This window comes from Strigops habroptila, unplaced genomic scaffold (assembly GCF_004027225.2).
Source record: "Strigops habroptila isolate Jane unplaced genomic scaffold, bStrHab1.2.pri NW_022045634.1_ctg1, whole genome shotgun sequence".
NCBI classification, from domain to species: domain Eukaryota; kingdom Metazoa; phylum Chordata; class Aves; order Psittaciformes; family Psittacidae; genus Strigops; species Strigops habroptila.
The window spans coordinates 179,415-202,664 of NW_022651110.1; the positions used below are offsets into that span (position 1 = coordinate 179,415).

General features: G+C 53.2%; 2 protein-coding genes across 4 annotated transcripts; one reads left to right on the top strand and one right to left on the bottom strand.

Annotated features, from left to right (window-relative positions):
- Positions 1 to 3,938: 3,938 nt before the first annotated feature.
- Positions 3,939 to 17,001, bottom strand: CHCHD5 (coiled-coil-helix-coiled-coil-helix domain containing 5). Of its 2 annotated transcripts, none has more exons than XM_030475254.1 (4): positions 16,989 to 17,001; positions 5,146 to 5,286; positions 4,903 to 5,054; positions 3,939 to 4,403 (listed from the first exon to the last, which is right to left on the bottom strand). In XM_030475254.1, coding segments are annotated over exons 1-3 (294 nt in total). In that variant the 5' UTR covers positions 16,991 to 17,001; the 3' UTR covers positions 3,939 to 4,403; position 4,903. The 2 variants fall into 2 exon arrangements, with proteins under 2 accessions (XP_030331114.1, XP_030331116.1); XM_030475256.1 differs by lacking the exon at positions 16,989 to 17,001 and adding an exon at positions 5,652 to 5,835.
- ATP13A1 (ATPase 13A1) lies at positions 5,935 to 23,186 on the top strand. Of its 2 annotated transcripts, XM_030475209.1 has the most exons (26): positions 5,935 to 6,282; positions 7,307 to 7,396; positions 7,655 to 7,845; positions 8,165 to 8,237; positions 8,543 to 8,698; positions 8,836 to 8,905; positions 9,563 to 9,669; positions 10,290 to 10,419; positions 11,298 to 11,353; positions 11,940 to 12,066; positions 12,303 to 12,440; positions 12,892 to 13,012; positions 13,616 to 13,773; positions 14,788 to 14,963; positions 15,650 to 15,760; positions 16,210 to 16,335; positions 16,675 to 16,783; positions 17,222 to 17,421; positions 17,870 to 17,966; positions 18,322 to 18,503; positions 19,753 to 19,867; positions 20,105 to 20,301; positions 21,021 to 21,163; positions 21,614 to 21,725; positions 21,964 to 22,107; positions 22,817 to 23,186. In XM_030475209.1, exons 1-26 carry the CDS (start codon positions 5,947 to 5,949, stop codon positions 22,925 to 22,927), a joined length of 3,576 nt encoding a protein of 1,191 aa, XP_030331069.1. In that variant the 5' UTR covers positions 5,935 to 5,946; the 3' UTR covers positions 22,928 to 23,186. The 2 variants fall into 2 exon arrangements, 1 of the variants encoding a protein (XP_030331069.1); XR_003989857.1 differs by lacking the exons at positions 21,614 to 21,725; positions 21,964 to 22,107; positions 22,817 to 23,186 and having other exon boundaries at positions 20,199 to 20,301; positions 21,021 to 21,108.
- The last annotated feature ends 64 nt before the right edge of the window (positions 23,187 to 23,250 follow it).

A 23,250-nucleotide genomic window follows, 5' to 3' on the forward strand; every position in this document is an offset into this window, starting at 1 on the left:
CAGGGAGGTGCAGGTCCTCGCCTGGGACACACAAGGAGGGGTTGGGAATGCCCAGCTGTGTTCCCCTCCTGGCTTTGCAGACAGGAGAATAAAGGTGACTAAAAGCCATGGAGGTGACAGACTGACCACGAGATGACAAACGCTCCCCTCTGCCCACACCATTTCCCTCGTGCTCACTCCAAACCCCATCTGGACCACAGCCAACTAAAGCAAGAAGCGTGTGTGAATGGAATGTGGCTCCACAGAGTTCTCTGCCCTCCGCAGTTGCCCACTGCAGACCCAGGCCTGCCAGCAGCACTAAATCTCTCCCTGTGACTGCAAGCACCAAAGGAACACGCTGATTTATGGCTCCTTTAAGTAAGAGAAGCAGAGTGGAAAACGAGACTATTTTCTGGATGAAAAATTAAAGAGCTGCTTTGGTTAGTTCCTCATTCGAAGGCTCATGTGTAATTTACCTGATTGGTTTTCAAGTTCCACTTGAAAGGAAAAGTGACATCAACAGGAGTTAAAGCAACAGGGTGAGGAAAAAGAGGCCTCACACACTTAACTTCACGTTCAGAGAGATGGAAACCAAGAAGAAATGGAGGAAAAGCAAAGCAGAGACTTAACTGACCTTCTGATCCTTGGCTTTCTCCTAGTTCAGGGCCTCAGCACTCCTTGCATGCTTTCATTTATTCTCCTTCATTACTCTCCAGCCCAGTAGGTGCCATTTAGTTCAGAGATGAGTAAATAGAGACATAGAACATGGTAAGACCAGCTTCTAAGGCCACACAGAAGCCAATGGGGAAGTTAAATCTGAAGAATAGTGACATCCAGCTTGCTGCAGTACCAGGCAAAATGCACGTTTAACCAAAACCAAGCATTGAGAACAATGAGAAGTGGAGAAAACAGACCCAGGAGCTGGAAACCATGCAAAGCCCATGCCACAGAAGACAGGAACCAGGACTCTAGTGACTCAAGAAGACTTATGTGAAGGGAGGATCCTTTACAAGGATTAACCCCCAAGTGAGAACACCTGATGCTGCTTTCTTAACAGATCTCAGTCTTAGAACTTGCTCCTTTGGATTCTTCTCCTCAGTATTGCAGGGCTTTAGTGGTTCTTTCTGGGCTCGTTTGTGTCTGGGAGGATGTGCCAGCCAAATCCTGCCCTAAACCTTTTGTTTTCCACCCCAAGTCTCCCCCTGTGGGGAAAGCAGGTTATTCACTTATTGATTTCAAGCGCTTCCATTCATTTAGCTGAATTCATTGCAGCCTTTGGTGATAAAGCTGAGCCTACCAGTCTGATTGACTGCCTGAGGACTTCTCTCCCCTGTTCAGCTTTACACCTGTAAATCCTATTTCCACTTGCTTCCATAAGCCTGTCCTACCCAGACTAAGGGGTATGAGACAGTATCATAGTCCTGTGGTCCAAGAAATGAAGAGGGGGCTTCCTTTTGTTTGCCAATGCCAGAAAGAGCTGTGATTGCCACTGGGGGTTTATTCCAGCAAGAGCAGGTAGCACATAGAGTTAGACAGGAGAAAGAGCTGCAAAACTCCTGCTCTACACTTCTCACCTCCAAAGGTTCCTCTGTCTGAGTGAGAATTAAGCTGATTACTTGTGCACACATAGCCACAGATGCCTTCAAGGCTAAAAGGAAAGCAGGAGAACACTCCCTGGCTGCTTCTAGCTGGCACATACAGTTAAAAGAAAGCAAACTGCCGGTATTCCTGTCACTTTTCCCCCAGAAATTTGCCAAAGTTGGCAGTTGGTTTAATCTAGAAACTTTTCCAAGGAGGTTGGTAAACTGAGGAAGGCTAAACGTCAGGCAGTGACCATCCCTACCAGGCTTTCCTCCATGGGAAGGCTGCATCATTCTCTGCTCCACTATTTTCCACTTAGATATCACATAGGACAAGGGGTGATGGGTTCAAACTAAACCAGGCGAAGTTCAGGTTAGATATAAGGAAGAAGTTCTTTACTAAGAGGCGCTGGCACAGGTTGCCAAAAGAAGTGGTGAATGCTCCGTCCCTGGCAGTGTTCAAGGCCAGGTTGGGTGACATGGTCTAGTGTGAGGTGTCCCTGCCCACGACAGGGGGTTGGAACTGGATGATCTTAAGGTCCTTTCCAACCCAAACCATTCCATGATTCTATAAGAAATGTGTGTTCTTTATTCAGAAGAAAACTCGATTTCCTCAGCATTTCTCTCCTCGATCACACACCAAAACAGGCCGGATCAGCCCCTTCCTCTTCCCCCCTTCTCCATAGGAACAAGGGAACTGATCCCTGTGTGCGTGGCTCCTGGTTGACAATGCCAAGTGCTTGGCAGCTCAGTGGTTAATGTGTAAGAGCAAGTAATAATGGAGTGGCTCAGGCTCCTGAGCAGGAGGCGGCAGAACTGGGCTTAAGAGGGGCCCCAGTGCACCTTAAACCTAATGAAAAATGGCTTTTGTGCTGACAGCCTGACATTTCAATACAGTGTCAACACCATGCAAAGCACCCTCGCTCCTACCAACAGCATCCTTAATAAAGCTATTCACACCACAGCCACTTCTGACTGATGGGGTGCTGTCTGCTACAAATAAACCTCAAAATCCCCCACTAAACCCAGAGTTCTCCTCCTTTCGTGGTAGCGTTTGCCCCCTCCCTGAATTCATCTGGAAGGAAAACTCCCATCACCTTTTTCTCCCAACATAAAGCAGCTCTTTAGGTTTCAAGCCCCCGGCATCTGATAAAAGGCAACCAAGAGCTTCCTGGTGTTTGTGCAGATGTTTGTAGATGGGAGCCCAGGATCTTCGGATGTTCCCATCACCACTGTGAGCCAAACAGCCAACTTTGTGATTCGGGCTCTGCTAGAAGCTGGAACAGATCAACTTCAATCTGCTGTCCCTCTCCCCAAAGGAGTTAAAGCTCTGTATGGAGCTGGAAAATGCCCAGTGATGTTTGCCAACCACCAGAGGCTCAAAGGGAACACTTGGACTTAACGCCTGGCTGAAACACCAACAAGGATTAATGTGTACGAACTGCTGGGAAGCAGGTCAAAGCCAAGTTTCATGCCTCACCCTCTCTTAAGAGGTACAAAACCCACCTCACAAACACAGCAAAGCTGTGCTGTATGTTCAGAGAAAGAGTCTGCTGGTGTTTCTGAGTGTCATCTGCTCCCTGCACACCTCTGGAATACTTTGATGGTTCTTCTCTGGAAGACCAAGCTCCTACTCGAGATGTTCCTCTGAAGCTGCTATCGTGTAACTAGGGCATAGAAACTCATTTCTCCTTCCTTGAACCTTGTTCCCAAAGGATTTTCCAAGGTTTAAACCTTTGCTGGCAGAGATTCTCTGCCCACTTGAAGGCACATTGGAGCTGCTCTAAGGTCTCCCCTTAAGGAGCCTTCTCTTCTCCAGGCTGCCCCAGCCCAGCTCTCTCAGCCTGGCTCCATGACAGAGCTGCTCCAGTACCTTGGGGCATCTCCATGGCCTCCTCTGGACTTGCTCCAGCAGCTCCACGTCCTTCTTATATTGGTGACCCCAAAGGTCTCCCTCCACAGAAGCACTCCCCAGGTCTTCACCCCACTTGTCATGAGACCATCTATTGCTTCTTGTCTCCTTTTCCCCACTAGTTACAGCCCAGAAACCAGCTCTCCTTAGAGCTGGGCTCTCTGTTCCCCTGTGTAGGAACGAGGTGCCCCCAACACCCCTGCGCAGGAAGCTCCGTTGTGCTGTTGCTGGAGCAGTCAGTGCTCTCACATCAGCAGGTTTCTGCCCTCTCTGCTGCAGGAAGACTCCCTCTGCTGTTCTAAACCAGCAGGAGACCCGGGCTCCAACCCCTCACAGCATCCCCCCAGACTGGGAGCTGCACAGGGTGTTTTCAAGTGGCTCAAGCCAACATTTATGGTCAAACAAACAGCCCTGTACCCAGGTCAGAGAGCAGCTTCCATCATCAGTGGGATAAAGCCAGACCTGGCTTTGCATCTTGGAAAGGAGTTTTTGTTCTTTTATTGGGATGAAGGAAAATATTGTGCTGAATGAGCAAAGCGTTGGAGAACACAGACTGCAGAAAAAGAGTTAAGGCCTGATTTCAGCTTTTGGTTCTTATTCAAGGCCATCTGCAGGTCGCAGCTGATCCTTTGGTGTCGCTTCACCACAGTTCTGTAATTCATTTACTTATCAAGCTTTCAGAGGCAACTCAGCAGACAAACCCCAGTGTTAGCAGCACCATGGTATCAGGAATGCTCTGATATCCCAGCCAGAGTCCAGCCAGCTGCTGGAGCGAAGCACAGCATGCCCACAACTGAGAATCCCACCTTGCAGAGCTGCACCTTGTTTTTCAGAGGGGATAAACCAACCCAACCCAGCAGCGGCACGAGAGTCCAGAGCACAGAAAGACTTTTCATTCACTCCTCAAGATGAATTTTAATTCCAAGGCTCCCCTATGAAAAAAGAAACAGCACAAATAAAAGCATCAGGTCGGCTCCATTTGGATGCAGCACCCCAGTTATGAGGCACAGCAGATCACACCCCATGATCATGGGAGTGTGGTGCACGCAGGTGATTTCTGTGTGCTTAGTAACACGTTATTTGCTTTAATGTTCCTCCATGTTAGGTAAGATGCAAAGTTCTTCCCTGTGAGGGTGGTGGGACACTGGAATGGGTTGAATGGAGAAGGTTTGGATGCCCCATCCCTGGCAGTGTTCAAGGCCAGGCTGGACGGGGCTTGGAGCAACCTGCTCCAGTGGAAGGTGTCCCCGCCTGTGGCAGGGGGTTGGAACCAGATGAGCCTTAAGGTCTCTTCCAACACAACCAATTCCAGGGCTCTATTCTGGGCTATCCTGTTCTACTCCCTCTGTTTAACCCAGCAGCTCCCAAGCACCAGAGATCGGGGCTGGCAGCAGGAAGGCTCCGGCCCGCGCTCTGCAGCCCAGCACTCACCTCACGTGGAGACCTTCACCCGGTCTGCGCAGAGCAGGAAGGCGTTGACGTGCTCGCTGCAGTTCACCACAGCGGCCTGGTTCTCCCTCAGGCACTGCTCGAAGGCGGCGAACGGCTCCGCACAGTCCTGCCGGATCTGCTGCACGATCGGGCTGCGAGGCAACACCGGGGCCCTCAGCTCCGGGGAGCTCAGCCCTTGAGGGGCCCCAGCCGGCCCTAACCCCGGCCCCTTCCCGCACTCACTGGGCGGCGGCGCAGCGGGACATGCTGAGGCGAAGCCGGTGACAGTCGCGCTGCCAGGAGGCCGGGCTGGCGGCCACGCACTGCCCGTACTGCTCCATCTCCGTGCGGCAGTAGCGCGCCGTGATCTCCAGGGCCGCTTCCCTGCGGGGACACGGAGCGGTTACCGCGGAGACTGGGGGAAAAGACCCAGACTCAGGCTTGGCCCCAGCCCCGGTCCCGGTCCCGGCCTCAGACCCAGACCCAAACCCAGGCTCCGGCTCGGCCCCGGCCCCGGCCCCGGCCCCAGCCCCAGGCCCAGCCCCAGGCTCGGTCCCGGCCCCGGCCCCAAGCCCAGACCCAGGCTCGGCCCCGGTCCCGGCCCCAGGCCCAGACCCAGGCTCGGCCCCGGTCCCGGCCCCACACCCAGACCCAGGCTCGGCCTCGGCTCCAGTCCCGGTCCCGGTCCCAGACCCGGGCTCAGGCTCAGGCTCAGGCCCACGCCCAGGCCCCGGACCCGGCCCCGGTACCTATTCCAGACGCAGGCCCAGACCCAGACCCAGACCCAGACCCGGCCCCAGACGCAGACGCAGGCCCAGGCCCAGACCCGGGCTCGGGCTCGGGCTCGGGCTCGGGCTCGGCCTCGGGCTCGGCCTCGGCCTCGGCCCCGGCCCCGGCCCCGGCCCCGGCCCCGCCGCCTCCCGCTACTCACATCCCTCCTCCGCTCCGGCCGGCGCTGCCGCAGCGCGCACGCCCGGTCCCGGCGGCTCCGGCTGTACGCACGCGTGGAGGAAGCGGAAGCGGGTCGTCGCGGTGTGTCGGGAGATGGCGGCGGCCGGCGCGGCTCCGGGCCCCGGGGACGAGCTGGTCTCGTCGGTGACGCTTTACCGGCGGCGGCCGCGGCTCCTCCACGGCACCGTGCTGCCCTTCGTGGCGGGGCTCTACCCGGCCTGGCTCTGGCTGTGGGGGCCACGCGTGTGGGCGGCGTGGGGCGGCGAGGAGGCAGCGGCGGCGGACGGCGAAGGCCCGAAGCCGGGCCCCGGCCCCGCGGCCCCCGAGGCTGCGTTGCTGGCGCTCGCCGCCATCGGGGTGGTCCATCTGCTGACGGCGCTGTCGGGGCTGTGGTCGGTGCACGCTCACTGCGCCCTCACCTGCGTCCGGGTGAGTCCCCGGGGAGGCTCCCGCCGCTCTCCGGGCCTTGGGGGACGCGTTCGGGCTCCTCTGCAGCGGTGCTTGCGGGGTGGCGGCGCCGCATGGGCTGCACGGGGAAGCTTTGCGGTGACGGGGAAGGGGAATCGTTTCTCCCGTTGGCTGCGCTGGGGCAGCGGGGAAGGAGATGTGTGTGTGCGGAGCAGTGCCCCAGCAACGTGCCATGAGGGCCAGCGGTGTGTCTGCACCGCAGGGGAGAACCCGGCCCCTCTGCTGGTGTCTGTCGTTCTGTCCTTTGAGCATGGAGCAGTTGGGTGCTGTGTTGCAGGCGCCGTTGTGGCTGTGTCTTGCTGGCAGCTGTAGGTGTCTTAAATGCTGGATATACAGGTTTGGGGATGGATTGGGAGCATTGGGATGGCATTGATTCTAACGACATGTCCAGCTCTGGGGCAACAGCACAAGAGGGATGTGGAGCTGTTGGAGCAAGGCCAGAGGAGGCCACGGAGCTGCTGCGAGGGCTGGAGCAGCTCTGCCATGGAGCCAGGCTGAGAGAGCTGGGCTGGGGCAGCCTGGAGAAGAGAAGGCTCCTGAAGGGGAGACCTTAGAGCAGCTCCAGTGCCTAAAGGAGCTCCAGGAAACCTGGAGAGGGGCTTTCGACAAGGGCCTGGAGGGACAGGCCAAGGGGAATGGCTTTAACCTGCCAGAGGGGAGATTGAGATGAGCTCTGAGGCAGAAGCTCTTCCCTGTGAGGGTGCTGAGGCGCTGGCACAGGGTGCCCGGAGAAGCTGTGGCTGCCCCATCCCTGGCAGTGTTCAAGGCCAGGTTGGACACAGGGGCTTGGAGCAACCTGCTCTAGTGGAAGGTGTCCCTGCCCGTGGCAGGGGTTGGAACTGGAGGAGCTTTAAGGTCCTTTCCAACCCAAACCATTCTGGGTTTCTCCTGGTGTCGTGAAGCAATCCAGCAAGGATTCCTCCCAACCCATCGAATTCCAGGCTCTGGGATCTGCTTTATGAAGTGTCTCTTGTTTGTGTTTCAGGAACCTTGTCCTAAGAAAGCCACATTAGCTAAAGTTGTGCCAACCCCAAATAACGGCTCGGTGGAACTGGTGCCACTGCACAGAGACCAGGTGAGGATGTGACTGTGTGCAGGGGCTCCTGCACTGTGCTGTCAGCTGCAGCTTTAAGAGCTTCTAACTGAAGTTCTTAGTCAAAAATCAGCTGTGGGAAGGGTTCCACAGTGTTTCCTGGTGCATAAGCATACCATAAGCAGAGTCATACAATCATGAGATGTATCAGGGGTTGGGGTGTCTTTCCTTTTTCAGATTATGTGTGGAGTGAAGCCTTTGGTGGTTGTTCAGTTGGGTTTTTTCCCCCCATCTCTGCAGGGTGAGGATGGGCAGGAGGCTCTTTCCTTTGAATTCCAAAAAATCAAATACTCCTATGAGCTGGATGGCAAGAAACAGTTTCTCCCTGTAGCTTTCCCTGTGGAACATCCCCTTTGTTACTACCAGAATGCCCGAGGTTATCAGGAAGACAAAGATATCCGAGCAGCTGAGAAGAAATATGGTACAAACAAGTAAGTTTTCCACACACAGGCCTCTCCTTGCCAGAATATCCCAGTGAGGAACAACACCCTTGAACCACAGTGCTATTCCTGGGGTTTAAGTTTCACTTCCTCCCAGCACTTCCAGTTCCTTTAAGGACAGAGACCAGCATCAGCCCAAAGGGCTTCCTCAAGGGGGGGCTAGAGATGGAGATTAATTGCATCTAACTGAATCAAAGTCATTGAAAAGAGGGAGATTCTGACTGTGATGGAGCCTGCAGGTGGCTTTCGGGCTGGGCTTGTGCTGAGGATGTGGAATGTTGAGGTTAATAAGGATTCCCTTCTTTCCCAGGGCTGAGATGGTGGTGCCGGAGTTCTTGGAACTCTTTAAAGAAAGAGCTACAGCTCCCTTCTTCGTTTTCCAGGTAACAAACCAACTGTAAATGCTTTTCCCTGCTAGAAAATGGGAGAATTCCTTACAATTCCTGGCTTGAGAGCCATAAATCAGCTGGCAGCTTGCTAAAACCAGGAGTAGAAGCTATTCTTGCACTCTAACATTGATTTGACTTCAGGAAGTGCCTCCCCCTAATGACTTCCTGTGGTTCTCAGGTTTCGTGGCTTGCTGCAATTAAATGTGGACCAAGTTAGCTCCAAAAAGAATTCTTGGAACTGGGAGGCTTTTGTTTTCTGAGTAAGATTAGACCAACTTCAGTGTTGTGTTCTTCTGCAGGTGTTCTGTGTGGGGTTGTGGTGCCTGGATGAGTACTGGTATTACAGCGTGTTCACTCTCTCCATGTTGGTTGCATTTGAAGCTTCTCTGGTCCAGCAGCAGATGAGGAACATGTCAGAGATACGAAAAATGGGCAACAAGCCATACATGATCCAGGTGATGGAAAGCACAGAAGATGGGCATGGAATTCTTGATGTCTTTTAGCTGATTTGTTGTTCCTTTTCCCCTTCCTTTTCCTCTCATCCCTTTCTGAAGAGCGCAGAGCTCCTGAAAGTGCTTTTTTGTCCCTACAGGTTTACAGGAACCGTAAGTGGCGCCCCATTTCCAGTGATGAGATCATCCCAGGGGATATTGTTTCTATTGGTAAGGACTTGCATGATGGTTGCAATCGAAAGCTGCTTTAAAATCAGATTCTTTCCAGCATGTTACAATGTGCAGCCTCAGATTCCCAGAATCCCAGACTGGTTCAGGTTGGAAGGGACCTTAAAGCTCATCCAGTTCCAACCCCCTGCTACAGGCAGGGACACCTTCCACTAGAGCAGGTTGCTCCAAGCTCTTTAGGCACTGGAATCTGCTCTAAGGTCTCCTGGAGCCTTCTCTTCTCCAGGCTGAACTCAGCCCGTCTCCAGAGCAGAGCTGCTCCAGCCGTCGCAGCATCTTCATGGCCCTCCTCCTGTGACACAATATCTTCCCAGAATGGGAAGGGGAATGCAGAGCTCTCTCTTAACCTGCTCTGCCTTTGAAGGCTGTGTAACCCTAGGATGTGATCCCAGGCTTTGAAGCCTCAATGACAAGGAGAACTGGGTGATGTGCTTTAAACTTCCCTGGTCTTGCTAGAGACTGAATCCCCTTCCAACCTTTTTGGCTCTCAGCATTGCTGAGTGGTGCATGATGTGGGAGGTTTGAAGCTTTAGGAGTCTCAGCTAAGCTGAAGCACAGCCATGTCTTGCCAGACAACCAACCAGACACAAGGCACTTCTGCTTTTGAGCTTCTTCTCAGTTCTGATGTGTTCATTCCAGGGCGATCTCCTCATGAGAACCTGGTGCCGTGTGATGTGCTGCTGCTCCGTGGAAGGTGCATTGTAGATGAAGCTATGCTGACAGGAGAGTCCGTGCCACAGATGAAGGTCTGTGAGATGTCCCCTGTGCTCTCCACGTGGTGCAACCTGGAAAAGGGAAAAACATTGCAGCCACTGCAAACCGTGGGAGTGGAGATTCATGTCTGTGTGTGAATGCTGCCCCAAGCAACCTGGTGTGTTTGGTATCTGCTCCCTATCAGTGATTGATGGTGTCTGGTAAATGAGAAACAGAAATGTCTGTTTTGTCTGGCACTGACTCCAGCCTTTGGGGCTGAACTCCTCGAGCATGGCATCACCTTCCCACACATTCCGCAGTCTAGATTCCTTTGGCTGTGTAGAGGTGGGAGGAGGAACATGTATAAAGCACTGTAAACCCCTACATCTTCCTTCTTTTTGTGCCAGTGGGTGACCTAAAGATGATGAGGTAATGCTTGCAGAGCTTCCCTTGCTGAATTCAGGGTACCAAGGGTGAAGTAGTCCCCCAACAGCAGCATTTCCACAGATGCCAGGCTCTAAACCTAGCATCAGGAGCTGAATGGTTTGTTAAGGTCTAGATTCAGTTCAGGCCACCTTTGGTTGAAGTGAAGCTTATCTTACGTGGGATAAGAACAGAAAAGAGTATTTGTAAGTTTAATGCTGTGATTCTGAGCTCGAACCTTGTCCTGCAGGAGCCTGTGGAGGATCTCAGCCCCGAGCACATCTTGGACATGCAGACAGATGCCCGCTTGCACATCATATTTGGGGGAACCAAAGTGGTGCAACACATTCCACCCCAGAAAGCCAGCACGGGACTGAAACGTAGGTACCTGCACGCATTCCCTCTGCCAGGGTCTCCCAGGCTTATGTTAAATGGCTTGATACAACAACTTGGTACCACAAGTCCAGAAACCACCCGTGTCCTGGGCTGCGTTCAAAGGAGATGAGCAGCCGGTCATGCAGGTGATCCTGCCCCTCTCCTCTGCTCTCTTGAGACCCCACTTGGATACTGCATCCAGTTCTGGTGTCCTCAACATAAGGAGGACATGGAGCTGCTGGAGCAAGGCCAGAGGAGGCCACGAGGATGAGCAGGGGCTGGAGCAGCACCCGTATGGAGCCAGGCTGAGAACACTGGGGCTGTTCAGCCTGGAGAAGAGAAGCTGCGTGGAGACCTCAGAGCAGCTTCCAGTGTCTGAAGGGGGCTACAAGGATGCTGGAGAGGGACCTTCATCAGGGACTGGGGTGATGGGACATGGGGGAATGGGTTTAAACTGAGACAGGGGAAGTTCAGGTTGGAGGTAAGAAGTTCTTCCCTGTGAGGGTGCTGAGGCGCTGGCACAGGGTGCCCAGAGAAGCTGTGGCTGCCCCATCCCTGGCAGTGTTCAAGGCCAGGTTGGGGACAGGGGCTTGGAGCAACCTGCTCTAGTGTGAGGTGTCCCTGCCCATGGCAGGGGGTTGGAACTGGATGATCTTAAGGTCCTTTCCAACCCAAACCATTCCACAATTGTAACTTTTGGAGGGTGTCATTGAGTTGATTTCCTTGACCCTGGCACCCAAGTTTCACTTTGGTTATTAGATTGCGGTGATCTTCTATTCAACTGTGTCTGTTGTGAGAGGAGGGTGTAGCTTCATGTGTATTCTGTCTGCAATAAACCTGTCAAAGCTTCACTCTGAGCTGACTGTCTTCGTTCCTGTTCCAGCTGTGGATAACGGGTGTGTGGCATATGCTCTGAGGACCGGCTTCAACACATCTCAGGTAAGATGTGGACGTGCCTCCTCACCTCTCTCTTGTCCGTGATGCTGATGGTGTCATTCAGTGCTTCTCTGTAAGGAAATCCTTAGGAAGTACAGCAGGGGGGAAAATAGAAATCTGGCCATTGAAATAACTTGTTTGTTTGGAAGAGGAAGAAATAAGGCTGGTCTCTTCTCTGTGTGTCAAATAAGGAGTCTGATGTTTGATGCAGGAGCCCAGGAGTTGGGATTCAGGGTTCCTGGCTGCACTATGTGTATGCTACAGCTCCTATTTCTGTGAGGAGAATGTTGGGCAAGGCCCATTTGAGTGTGTTTGTAGAGATGGGAAGCTTTTTCAATTGAAAATCAAAGGCTGCTTCGAAGAAATCATCAACTTAAATGACTTAGCAACGAGTTTGGGGGTTTCTAAGAGATTTATGATGGGTGACCTGGCTGCTGCTTGTTGAGAGGATCACAGAAATGGGAATAGTTTTCAGGCTCTGGCACCAAAACACCAGAGTGTGATTCCAAACTGGGGTTTCATGCATATTTTTAACCAACTACTGTATGCTGCAGAGGTAGCTTCTTGCACTGAAGGCTGTTCTTCTCAGGGGAAATTGCTCCGTACAATCCTCTTTGGGGTGAAGAGAGTGACAGCCAATAACTTAGAGACCTTCATTTTCATCCTGTTCCTGCTGGTCTTTGCCATTGCTGCTGCAGCATACGTCTGGATTGAAGGTGAGATTTCTTCTTGCCTCTTCCAGGTCTCTCCCCAGGACTTGTACCAAAGCTTGTGGGAAGGAATTTCTGAGTTACAATAGCTGGGTTGGGCAGTGTAGGGGCCCACACTGCATTCTGGATGCTTTTCTTGCCCTCCCTAGGTAGGTGAGCTTCTTTGTGCTACTCACCTTAGTTCTGTGGGGCACACAGGCTGAGGATGAGCAGGAATGCAGCTCTCCCATCTCATTCCATAGGCACCAAGGATCCCAGCAGGAACCGCTACAAGCTCTTCCTCGAGTGTACCTTAATACTGACCTCAGTTGTTCCCCCTGAGCTTCCCATTGAGCTCTCTCTGGCTGTCAACACCTCCCTCATCGCCTTGGCCAAGCTCTGTAAGTACCAAGCCTAAACACAGGAGCAAAACTAGGGCTGTCTTGTGTCTGGAACTAAGAGGGTGTTGGTGTAAAGCTACTGGAGAGGCCTCAGTTTCTGCTCATTGCCAGTGGGGGGTTTGGAGCTGGTGGATGTGAGGAGGTTTAAACCCCTCACGTTTTGAAGTGGGGTCTTAATCAAGTGTGGGAGAGAGCTCCTTGCTCCATAATCCTGCAGTTCTGCATTGAGCAGATTCCTCTATATGGAGTAGGGACTGTTGGAATACATCACTGCTACAACTTGGTGTCTGTTGTGGTTTCAAATGCCACAGAGTGGGGAGCTTGAGGTTCATTAAGTCTGTCAGAGCACCGCGTTGATGCTCTGGCTTTGGTGGCTTCATTAAAGCCACTGAGCATCCTGCCGTGGCTTTGTTGCAGCTCCTCTCACAGCATTTCCTCTCCTCTCTCCTAGACGTGTACTGCACGGAGCCCTTCCGCATCCCCTTCGCAGGCAAAGTCCAAGTTTGCTGCTTTGACAAGACTGGCACTCTGACCAGTGATCACCTTGTAGTGAGAGGGGTGGCTGGGCTCAGGTAGGTCCTGGGAGGGGGTTGTTGTATGGTTTGCTGTCATCTGGGCTTTGGGAGCACCTCAAAGTGTAATCCCATTCCAGTGAGGAAGAGAAGATAATCAGGGATTCAGAGAGTGGAGGAATTGGGTTGAACTGGCAGGAGAGAGGGTTGTTGGTGTCTGGCAAGGGCTGTGGGCTCAGCCCTTGTGAGTTTAATGGTGGGGAGGGAATTCTTGCATGGGGTTTTTACCCCATGAGATCTTCACTGCTCCTCCTTATGGCAGCATCCTGCCTCCTCATTCCACTGCCGCAATGAACTGCGCTTGAAGGCTGGATGCTGCAGCAGTGAGACATCTGAGTCCTTTGGTTCTACAGCTACTTCAGTGTGTTAGTTCATGCCTCTGCTTCAAGTGTTCTGCTTGAATGGAGTTTGCTTTGGAGGACTGGCAGAAAGGATGGGCTTTGGCACTGTTGTAGTTGAGTCAGTGCCAGGTTTCCTGTGACTTTGATCTCCCTGTGAGAAGCTCCACTCTGTTAGAGCAGGGATTTTTGGGCCGGGAAAGAGTCCAGGATTTGTGTGAGACAATATCAATGGCTCTGTTAACCTGATGTGTTTGTGCTGCAGGGATGGGAAGGAAGTGACACCAGTATCTGACATTCCTGTAGAAACCCACCGAGCCATCGCCACTTGTCACTCGCTGGTGCAGCTGGATGATGGGACACTGGTGGGTGATCCATTGGAGAAGGCAATGTTGATGGCTGTGGACTGGACCCTGACCAAAGGTAAAACCTGGTTCCAGCTCCTTGAGCCCTGTTTTTCCATAGGCTGTGGGTCGTGGGGTGGGTTTTGGGGGGGTAGATGATGATGATACCACTGGTTTTGCCAGTTCCGAGCATGACATTAGCTAGTCTCTGGAGATTTCCAATGTCTCATGCCAGCTTTCTGCAAGGAGTGAATTCCATCTGGTATGATCCCAGGAAGTGGTTTGGGGAGGTGGAAATCCTTGTGCTGCATGGCTGAGGGACAGTGAATGTAGAAGCCTGTTCTCAGGACTGCAGATAATGCAGGATAAGGATGCCATAAAATCAGGGCACAACTAGCAGGGCTTGTAGTAGTGAAAACACAACAGTGTGGGCTTAAGCATGGCCTGGGGCTTTCTCCAGAGGCTTTTTGCTCTGCTTTCGTCTTTCACACACAGGCAGAAACCTTCCAGCAGTATTGTACACACATCTAACTGCAACCCATGCTGTTGTGGGTTTTGCTTCTGGATTTTGACCTGTGATGATGATATCAGGGACTGTAGTGATAGGACAAGAGGTGATGGGTTTAAACTGAAACAGGAGAAGTTCAGGTTGGAGATGAGGAAGAAGTTCTTCCCTGTGGGGGTGGTGGCACGCTGGCACAGGGTGCCCAGAGAAGTGGTAAATGCCCCATCCCTGGCAGTGTTCAAGGTTGGACAGAGCCTTGGGTGACATGGTCTGGTGTGAGGCATCCCTGCCCATGGCAGGGGGTTGGAACCAGATGATCTTAAGGTCCTTTCCAACCCAAACCATTCTACAATTCTATGATATATGTTAGAAATGCACCTTCAACCTGCTGTGTTCATACTAATGCACACAGGTCTTCTGAGCATTTATGTCCCTTCCTTGTTGGCACAAGTATTTCCAGCTCTGGGGGCTTGTAGCTAAAGAGAGGAAGTTTGTATGATCTGGGTGACTTAAGGGAGATCCAAAGGGAGGGATGTTGCTTTCCGTAGCGAGAAACCTTTCAGGATTTCCTGATCTCTTTGTTTCCAGATGAGAAAGTTTTCTCCAGGAGTATTAAAACTCAGGGACTGAAAATTCACCAGCGCTTTCATTTTGCCAGTGCCCTGAAAAGAATGTCTGTGCTGGCGTCCTACGAGAAGATCGGCTCCACTGAGCTCTGTTACATTGCAGCTGTGAAAGGGGCCCCTGAGACACTGCACAGAATGGTGAGAGCATCTCTCGAGGAGAGGAATGAGCTTCTCTGGCAGCTTCCAATATCTAAAGGGGCTACAAGGATTCTGGAGAGGGACCTTCATCAGGGACTGGAGCGATAGGACAAGGGGTGATGGGTTCAAACTGAAACAGGGGAAGTTCAGGTTGGAGATAAGGAAGTTCTTCCCTGTGAGGGTGGTGGGACACTGGCACAGGGTGCCCAGAGAAGTGGTGAATGCTCCATCTCTGGCAGTGTTCAAGACAGAGCCTTGGGTGACATGGTCTAGTGTGAGGTGTCCCTGCCCATGGCAGGGGATTGGAACTAGGTGATCCTAAGGTCCTTTCCAACCCAAACCATTCCATAATTCTATGTGCTTGTCCCCTTACTCCTCTGCTAAGTCTGGAACCTGAACACCAGCGATTTCATCCTGCAGAACAGCACAGTGCCTGGAAACAGCCTCCAGTGGGGAGTTCCGGCCTAATCCCAGTGAGATCTAATAGCTTACTTTATGCATTCCTGGCCCTGTTCATTGCTGAGAGCAGATCAGGGGGGTCTCCTTTTTTGCCCTTGCTGGGGAGGGACTCTCCTAAAGGTGCTTCTTTGCCCCTGGCTGCAGATTTAATGTGAAATGCTGAAATATGCTGCTGAATTGTGTTTGAAACTGCATTAATGTGATGGTTTTCCCCACCCCCTCTCTAGTTGTCTCAGTGTCCAAGCAACTACCGTGCTGTCCACACGGAAATCTCACATGAGGGGGCAAGAGTGCTGGCCCTTGGCTACAAGGAACTGGGGCACCTCACTCACCAGCAGGTATTTTGGCCTTGAAATGGAGCTCTTGCTAAAGGAGACAGAGTTGGTGTGAGCAGGGATGGGGAAGGGGGGTCTCTTTTGGGATATGCTTGCCCACAGCTGCAATAAGTGTTGGGTTTACAACGTGGGTCTTCTGGGAAGATTGTGCTCCCAGCTTGGAATTCCTTTGTGTTACTGATGGAGGGAGGGATTCTCCCCCTCTGCTGTGCTTTGGTGAGACCCCCCCTGCAGTCCTGCATGGGCAGCAACACAAGAGCGATGTGGAGCTGTTGGAGCAAATCCAGAGGGGTCCATGAAGATGCTCAAAGGTCCCTTCCAACCCAAACCATGCTGTGATTCCATGATCTCGGAGCATTCGTGTTTCTAGTGCTGCTTTGATTGCAGGGAAGCACCCATTGGAAAGCAGGAATGCAGCAGGAAACACTCAGCTCCCTGCTTTGCTTTGGCAGGTACGAGAGATAAAGCGTGAAGCTCTGGAATGTGATCTGAGGTTTGTGGGATTCATTGTGGTTTCCTGTCCTCTCAAAGCTGACTCCAAATCTGTCGTCAGGGAGATCCAGAATGCATCACACCACGTAAGTGCCGGCAGCATTCCAGCCTTACCCATAGCCATGGTGATTGGGACGGGGAATTTCAGCATGGAAGCCTTTGTGGAAGGCTTTGTGGAAGCCTTTGTGGAAGGCAAAGACTTCCCTGTGGGGAAGGCAGAGAGACCTTGTGGATATGATGTTGGTTTTGGGGTGGGATTTGCCCTGGCCTAGATGGAAAGCCTTTCTGCAGGGTGCTGCACAGAGCTGCCTCTCACAGGGAATGTCAGTGGTATCCAGAAGCATTTCCAATGGAAAGGAGATGTGTCTTGAAGTGCCTTTTACCTGCACAGAGCTGACTGTTGGCTCCTCTTGCTTTCCCCTCAGGTAGTGATGATAACAGGAGACAACCCTCTCACTGCCTGCCACGTGGCCCGGGAGCTGCACTTCCTGCAGAAGGAGCACACCCTCATCCTGCAGCCTCCTGTGAGCAAAGGTGACTGAGCCCATGCAGCAAACTCTGCTTTCTTGTGGAGGACAACAGCCAAAGCAGTGCCAGGGCATTGTAGCAGTTACCCACACGCTGTTAGTAGTGCTGCTTGATGCTGATAATGGGAATGACTCACTTTCCAGAAGCCTAAATAACCCTCTGTCCTTTGTCCCTCTCTTCTCTGGCTTGGAGTGCTGAGCAAGCTGCGTACATCCCTCTGCCAGCTCTCAAACCAAGCCACTGGAGCACAAAATAACCAAAGGAATAGCAGCTTTAAGCCCTTCTCGCTGTGCAGGCTCATGGAAGCTGAGAGCCCTGTCATTGCTGGAAAGGGGAGTCCATGTCCCTTGATGGGGCTGGACACAGCAGGATCAGTGTAGGGAGCATTTCTCACAGCCAGGTACCTCAAGCATGCTCATGCCAAGCTTGTCCTTCTCTTTCCAGGCTCCAGCTGGCAGTGGCAGTCCATTGATGGTGCTGTCTTGCTCCCCATCTTCCCAACATCCTTGCAGGAGCTGACCCAGCAATACGACCTGTGTGTAACTGGGGAAGGTCTCTCTCATCTGCAGTCTGTGAACAGGCAGCAATTGCTGAAGCTCATCCCCCACATCCAGGTGTTTGCCAGAGTGGTGCCAAAGCAGAAGGTGAGAGGTTTAGGAGTGTCCTTAGCAGGGAGCCACGTACATCTTAGAATAGTAGAATGGGTTGGGCTGGAAGGGCCTTAAAGCTCATCCAGTTCCAACCCCCTGCCGCAGGCAGGGACACCTTCCACTAGAGCAGGTTGCTCCAAGCCCCTGTGTCCGACCTGGTCTTGAGCAGAAGCACAACCTCTGCTGATCCTCAAGCCAGCAAGAACCAGAGCTCAGCAGATGCCCTGTTGTTATGTTGGTATCCTAAAGAGCTCTGAACCCACTGGCCAGCTGTAGCTCTGCATTCCTAAATCACAACCTGCATGCGAAGCTTTTAGAGCCTGGCTGAGGGTATCCCATTCCTGCAGAACAGAAGCACTTGACCAAGACTCATAACCCAGCCCAGAGAGCAGCACATGAGCACATGCAGGTGCCAGTTCTCACTGTGCTTTCCTGTTTGCAGGAGTTTGTAATCACTACTCTGAAGAGCCTGGGCTACGTCACACTGATGTGTGGGGATGGCACCAATGACGTCGGAGCTCTGAAACATGCAGATGTGGGTGAGTGTGTGGGCAGGACTCTCATGTGTGCCCCTTGGCAAGTACAGAACCTGTCTTTGGTTCCTTTCTTCGGTATTTTGAGGGCTGGAATCAATCTGACCAACATCATATGTTGGCAGATATCAGTGTCGAGCAGGATCTGTGTGCTGGTGGGATACCCACTGTGTGCACCAGCAGGAATTCACCGCTCACACCTTGGCCTGGAAGGAAGATTCTTCCTATTCTTTTCCCCCACTAAGCTTCACTTCAAGTGAACACCTCTGGTGTCGCTGTAGCCTGCCCACCTAAAGCCAGTCAGGATTCCTACTGTGTGCAGAGCTCTTCCCCTGCAGCTCCTGTCTTTGTGCTCCTACAGGAGTGGCCCTGCTGGGAAATGCTCCCGAGAAGCTGCCCGAGCGGAGGAAGAGAGCTCGGGATGGACCTGCTGATGGGAAGGCTGCTCTGCCATCCATGGGCAGTGGGATGGTGAAACCCACCTCCCGTGGGGCCAAGCACAGAGTCATGTCCCAAAGAGAGGAGCAACTGGCCATCCAGAGGGTTGGTAACGATGTGGTTCGAAGCCCTTTAATGTATCCTTGCTCTTTGTTCCTGCTCTGATTTAGTGCTAGTGCTGGAAATGGGAGGATGTACTGGGAAAAGAGCAGCTTTCCTGTGCTTGCACCCAGAACCCCCCCTGCTCTGGGCTGCATCCCCACAGCATGAGCAGCAGGTCGTGGAGGGGATTCTCCCCCTCTGCTTTGCTTGTAGAGTATCCTTTAGAAAGCACCAAGTGAAGGACTTTAACCTGCCAGAGGGGAGATTGAGGTGGGATCTCAGGCAGAAGTTCTTCCCTGTGAGGGTGGTGGGACACTGGGATATGTTGAATGGAGAAGGTTTGGCTGCCCCATCCCTGGCAGTGTTCAAGGCCAGGTTGGACACAGGGGCTTGGAGCAACCTGCTCTAGTGGAAGGTGTCCCTGCCCGGGGCAGGGGATTGGAGCTGGATGGGCTTTACGGTCCCTTCAACCTAAACCATCCCATGATTCTGTGATCGGGGCAAAGAAGGTGCTGCTTTTCCAGCCAGCCATCAAGTGAATCGCAGAATAAACCAGGTTGGAAAAGACCTTTAAGACCATCAAGTTCCACTGTTCCCCAGCACTGCCAAGGCCACCACTAACCCATGGCACTGAGGCCTCGGCTACACGGTGTGTGAACGCTTCCAGGGACGGTGACTCCAGCACTGCCCTGGGCAGCCTGTTCCAATGCCCGAGCACCCTCTGGGGAAGGAATTGTTCCTCAGCTCCATCTAAACCTCCCCTGGTGCAGCTTGAGGCCGTTTCCTCTTGTCCCATCCCTTGGGAGCAGAGACCAGCCCCCTCCTGGCTCCATCCTCCTGTCAGGCAGTTGTAGAGAGCGATAAGGTCCCCCCTGAGCCTTCTCTTCTCCAGACTAAACCCCCCCAGGTCCCTCAGCCGTTCCTCATCACACTTGTGCTCCAGGCCCTGCACCAGCTCCGGGGCCCTTCTCTGGCCCCGCTCCAGCCCCTCAATGTCTCTCTTGTAGTGAGGGGCCCAGAACTGACACAGGATTCGAGGTGCAGCCTCACCAGTGCCCAGCACAGGGGGACAATCCCTGCCCTGGCCCTGCTGCCACACTGGTGCTGAGCCAGTCCAGGATGTCACAAGCAGGAAGGCTTCACGGGCTCACCTTAGAGCAGGGCTGTGGGAGAGGCCAGCACAGGATCACCCTCGAGCCAGGTTCTGGGAAGGAGCCATGTGCATTTGTCCCTTTCTCTTCCTGGGCTGCAGGAGCGGATCAGTCAGGTCCTGAAGGATCTGGAAGAGGAGCGTGTGCCTGTCGTGAAGCTGGGTGACGCCAGCATCGCAGCCCCCTTCACCTCCAAGCTCTCTTCCATTCAATGCAGTAAGTGTGTGGTGGGACCTGAGACTTGGTGTCCAGTGTAATAAGCAAAGCCAGGAGGGTGTGGGGTGGGGAGAAACCCCCCTGGTCCCATGGCCTGTGTGTGGAGCAGCCCTGCAGGGGTTCCTCACACAGTGAGGGGTTCTCTTCCCCCTGTGCTGCTTCAGAAAGGGAGAGGACTGAAGGACAAAGCCCCAGGACCTGCTTCGTTTCCAAACGCTGCTTCCTCTTGCTCCTTAGTCTGCCACGTGATCAAGCAAGGTCGTTGCACGCTAGTGACAACCCTCCAAATGTTCAAGATCCTTGCCCTGAACGCCCTGATCCTTGCTTACAGCCAGAGCGTCCTCTACTTGGAAGGGGTGAAGTTCAGTGACTTTCAGGCCACTCTGCAGGGTCTGCTGCTGGCTGGCTGCTTCCTTTTCATCTCCAGGTCGAAGGTAAGGGGAGGGTGTTGGGGCAGTGGCTGGTTGGTGTCTGTCACATCAAGGACAAGGGGAAGGTCTTGTACCTGGGTAGACACAACCCAGGGGTGCAGCACAGGCTGGGATCTGCCTGGCTGGGAGCAGATTCTATGGTTCTGTAGAATCCCAGCCTGGTTTGGGTTGAAGGGACCTGAGAGCTCCTCCAGTTCCAACCCCCTGCCATGGGCAGGGACACCTTCCACTAGAGCAGGTTGCTCCAAGCCCCTGTGTCCAACCTGGCCTTGAACACTGCCAGGGATGGGGCAGCCACAGTTTCACCTCTCATGGGGATTGCTCCAGCGCAGGAGTGGGACCTTGCCCTTGGCCTTGTTGAACTCCATGAGGTTTGCCTGGGCCCAGTTCTCCAGCATGTCCAGGTCCCTCTGGATGGATCCTGTGGTCTCAGCATTACCCAAAGCCCTTTAGTTTGAGAAGTTAACAAAGTTAAAGGGTTTTGTCCCCCTGGGTTCGAGAGGCCAGTGCTTGATGGAGGGATCAAGCTTTGCTCAGGGAGGAGCAGGAGGAAGAGGGGTAACACAGTTCAGTGGCTCAGATGAGCTTGTTCCTTGCACCAGTGAGCCGTGGGGGTGTCTCTTGCTGGTATTTGCTGAGAAACACAAACATTGCTTGGATTCTGCTGGAAAACCACCTGGAGATGATGGAAACCATTCAGCCCTTTTGCTTTTCTCTCCCAGCCTTTGAAGACCCTGTCCAAGGAGCGCCCATTGCCAAACATCTTCAACCTCTACACGGTTCTGACAGTGCTGCTGCAGTTCCTGGTGCACTTCCTCAGCCTCGTGTACCTGTACCGCGGCGCCCAGGCCCGCAGTGACACCAAGTACGTGCCTTGAGGGATGTTCCCTCTGCTCCCTGCCAGGCAGGAGGGTGGGGAGAGGCCTTGGCAGGGCAAGGATGTGCTGGAGCAAGTTGGGAGTATGATCCATGCTACATGGCAATTCCAATGTCTGCTACACATGGAAGGGGAAATGAAAATCACACTGATGAGGTGGGATACTGGGAAGCTTCTCCAGAAATCCAAGTGGGGTTTTTTTCCCACTTGAGTTTTACTTTGTGATAAAGAATAGTGGGATTATTGAGAGCAGCCCTGAGGGGAAGGACTTGGGGGGGTTGGCTGGTCAATGAGAAGCTCCTCCTGCCCCAGCAGTGTATGCTTGCAGCCCAGACCCCTCCCTGTGCTGGGCTGCACCCACAGCATGAGCAGCAGGTCGAGGGAGGGGATTCCTGCCCTGTGTCCTGGTCCCTGATCTCCAGCTTCCTTCTTTTTCAGACAGGAGGAGTTTGTGGATCTGTACAAGGAGTTTGAGCCCAGCCTGGTGAACAGCACTGTCTACATCATGTCCATGGCGATGCAGATGGCCACCTTTGCTATCAACTACAAGGCAAGCCATGTTTAAGTTGTTGGACCAGAGAAGTGACCTTGTCGTGAAGGTGCAATAATACAACCCAAATGTCCTCTAATTGCAAACTCCTTTCTGTCAGTGCACTGCAGGGGGAAAAACTCTCTCTTTTTGCCCCGAGGAGTAGTGAGCCAGTGATCCAAGTGAATTGTTCAGCATCCTCTGGTCTGAATGAATCCAGCATTGCCTCTGCTCACAGGTTCTCCCTGCTGTGTTCCAGGGCCATCCCTTCATGGAGAGCCTCCGGGAGAACAAGCCTTTACTGTGGAGCATCCTCCTGTCTGGACTCGCCATCGTTGGTCTCCTCACGGGCTCTTCACCAGAATTCAATGAGCAGTTTGGCTTGGTCGAAATCCCCACGGAGGTGAGCAGGCAGCATTCCCTGCTGCTGACTTTCCCACCAGTGGGAGAACAGCTCTGAGCCTGCTGGGAACGCTGGAGGGGGTTTCAAAGGAGCATGGAATGGTTTGGGTTGGAAAGGACCTTAAGATCACCCAGTTCCAACCCCCTGCCATGGGCAAGAACACCTTCCACTAGAGCAGGTTGCTCCAAGCCCCGTCCAACCTGGCCTTGAACACTGCCAGGGATGGGGCATCCAAACCTCCATTCAACCCATTCCAGTGTCCCAGCACCCTCCCAGGGAAGAACTTTGTTATCTCCAACCTGAACTTCCCGTTTCAGTTTAAACCCATCACCCCTTGTCCTGTCACTGCAGTCCCTGCTGAAGGCCCCTCTCCACATCCTTGTAGCCCCTTTAGGCACTGGAAGCTGCTCTGGAGGTTCTGTTTTAGCAGAGTATTGGGCAGAGAACAGCCCACGGGAGCACAACCTGCCACAGCAGCTCCGAGGGTGAAGCACTGGGGATTTCTTAAGGCATGCTGTGAAATCTGTTAAGATTGAAGTGAGTTTTAATGGCACGCTGTGAAATGTTTCATGATTTAGTGAGTTCCAGCGTGCTGGGAAAGGGAAGAAGCTCAAGCTCTAGTTCAGCACTTGCTGCCAAGGCCAATAGTGCGTCGGGAGCAGAGGGGAAGGAAAGGAGCAGGACTAACAGGTTGTGTCTGTTCTCCCAGTTCAAGGTGGTGATCACAGAAGTGCTGCTGGCCGACTTCTTCCTTGCTTTAGTAGTGGACCGAATTCTTCAGTTTCTGTTGGGGAGTGCAAAGCTTAAAGTGCCTTCCTGAGCTGGACACCCAGAGCCTTGCGCCCAGCACCCAGGGGCCACCTTCCATCACCCCGCATCCTTTTGGACCGTAACTCTGAGCCCATTCAGAGACTGGCGTGGGGGAAAGTTCCTGCCAAAGGCTGTGGAAAGCACCTCTGTGCCCCAGGAGCTGGCTTTTCCCTGGTTCAAGGCCCTCTCGGGAGGTTTTTACTGCCCTGACGTTTGAGGAACCGTTTACAGCATTTGGTAACTAAAAATGAGAATCGATGTATTTTGAACAGCGTTTGGAACTTGCTTTGTGAGGCAGAAATGTTTGGGATGGTTAAGAGACAACGGGCTGAG

Bases quoted from the DNA above. Each gene is read 5' to 3' on its own strand.
- ATP13A1 (XM_030475209.1), top strand. From the start codon at position 5,947: ATGGCGGCGGCCGGCGCGGCTCCGGGCCCCGGGGACGAGCTGGTCTCG. The intron at 17,967-18,321 runs GTGAGTGTGTGG...GTGCTCCTACAG, and splicing joins TCTGAAACATGCAGATGTGG to GAGTGGCCCTGCTGGGAAAT. The intron at 20,302-21,020 runs GTAAGGGGAGGG...TTTCTCTCCCAG, and splicing joins TTTTCATCTCCAGGTCGAAG to CCTTTGAAGACCCTGTCCAA.
- CHCHD5 (XM_030475254.1), bottom strand. The intron at 5,055-5,145 runs GTGAGTGCGGGA...GTTGCCTCGCAG, and splicing joins TCCCGCTGCGCCGCCGCCCA to CCCGATCGTGCAGCAGATCC.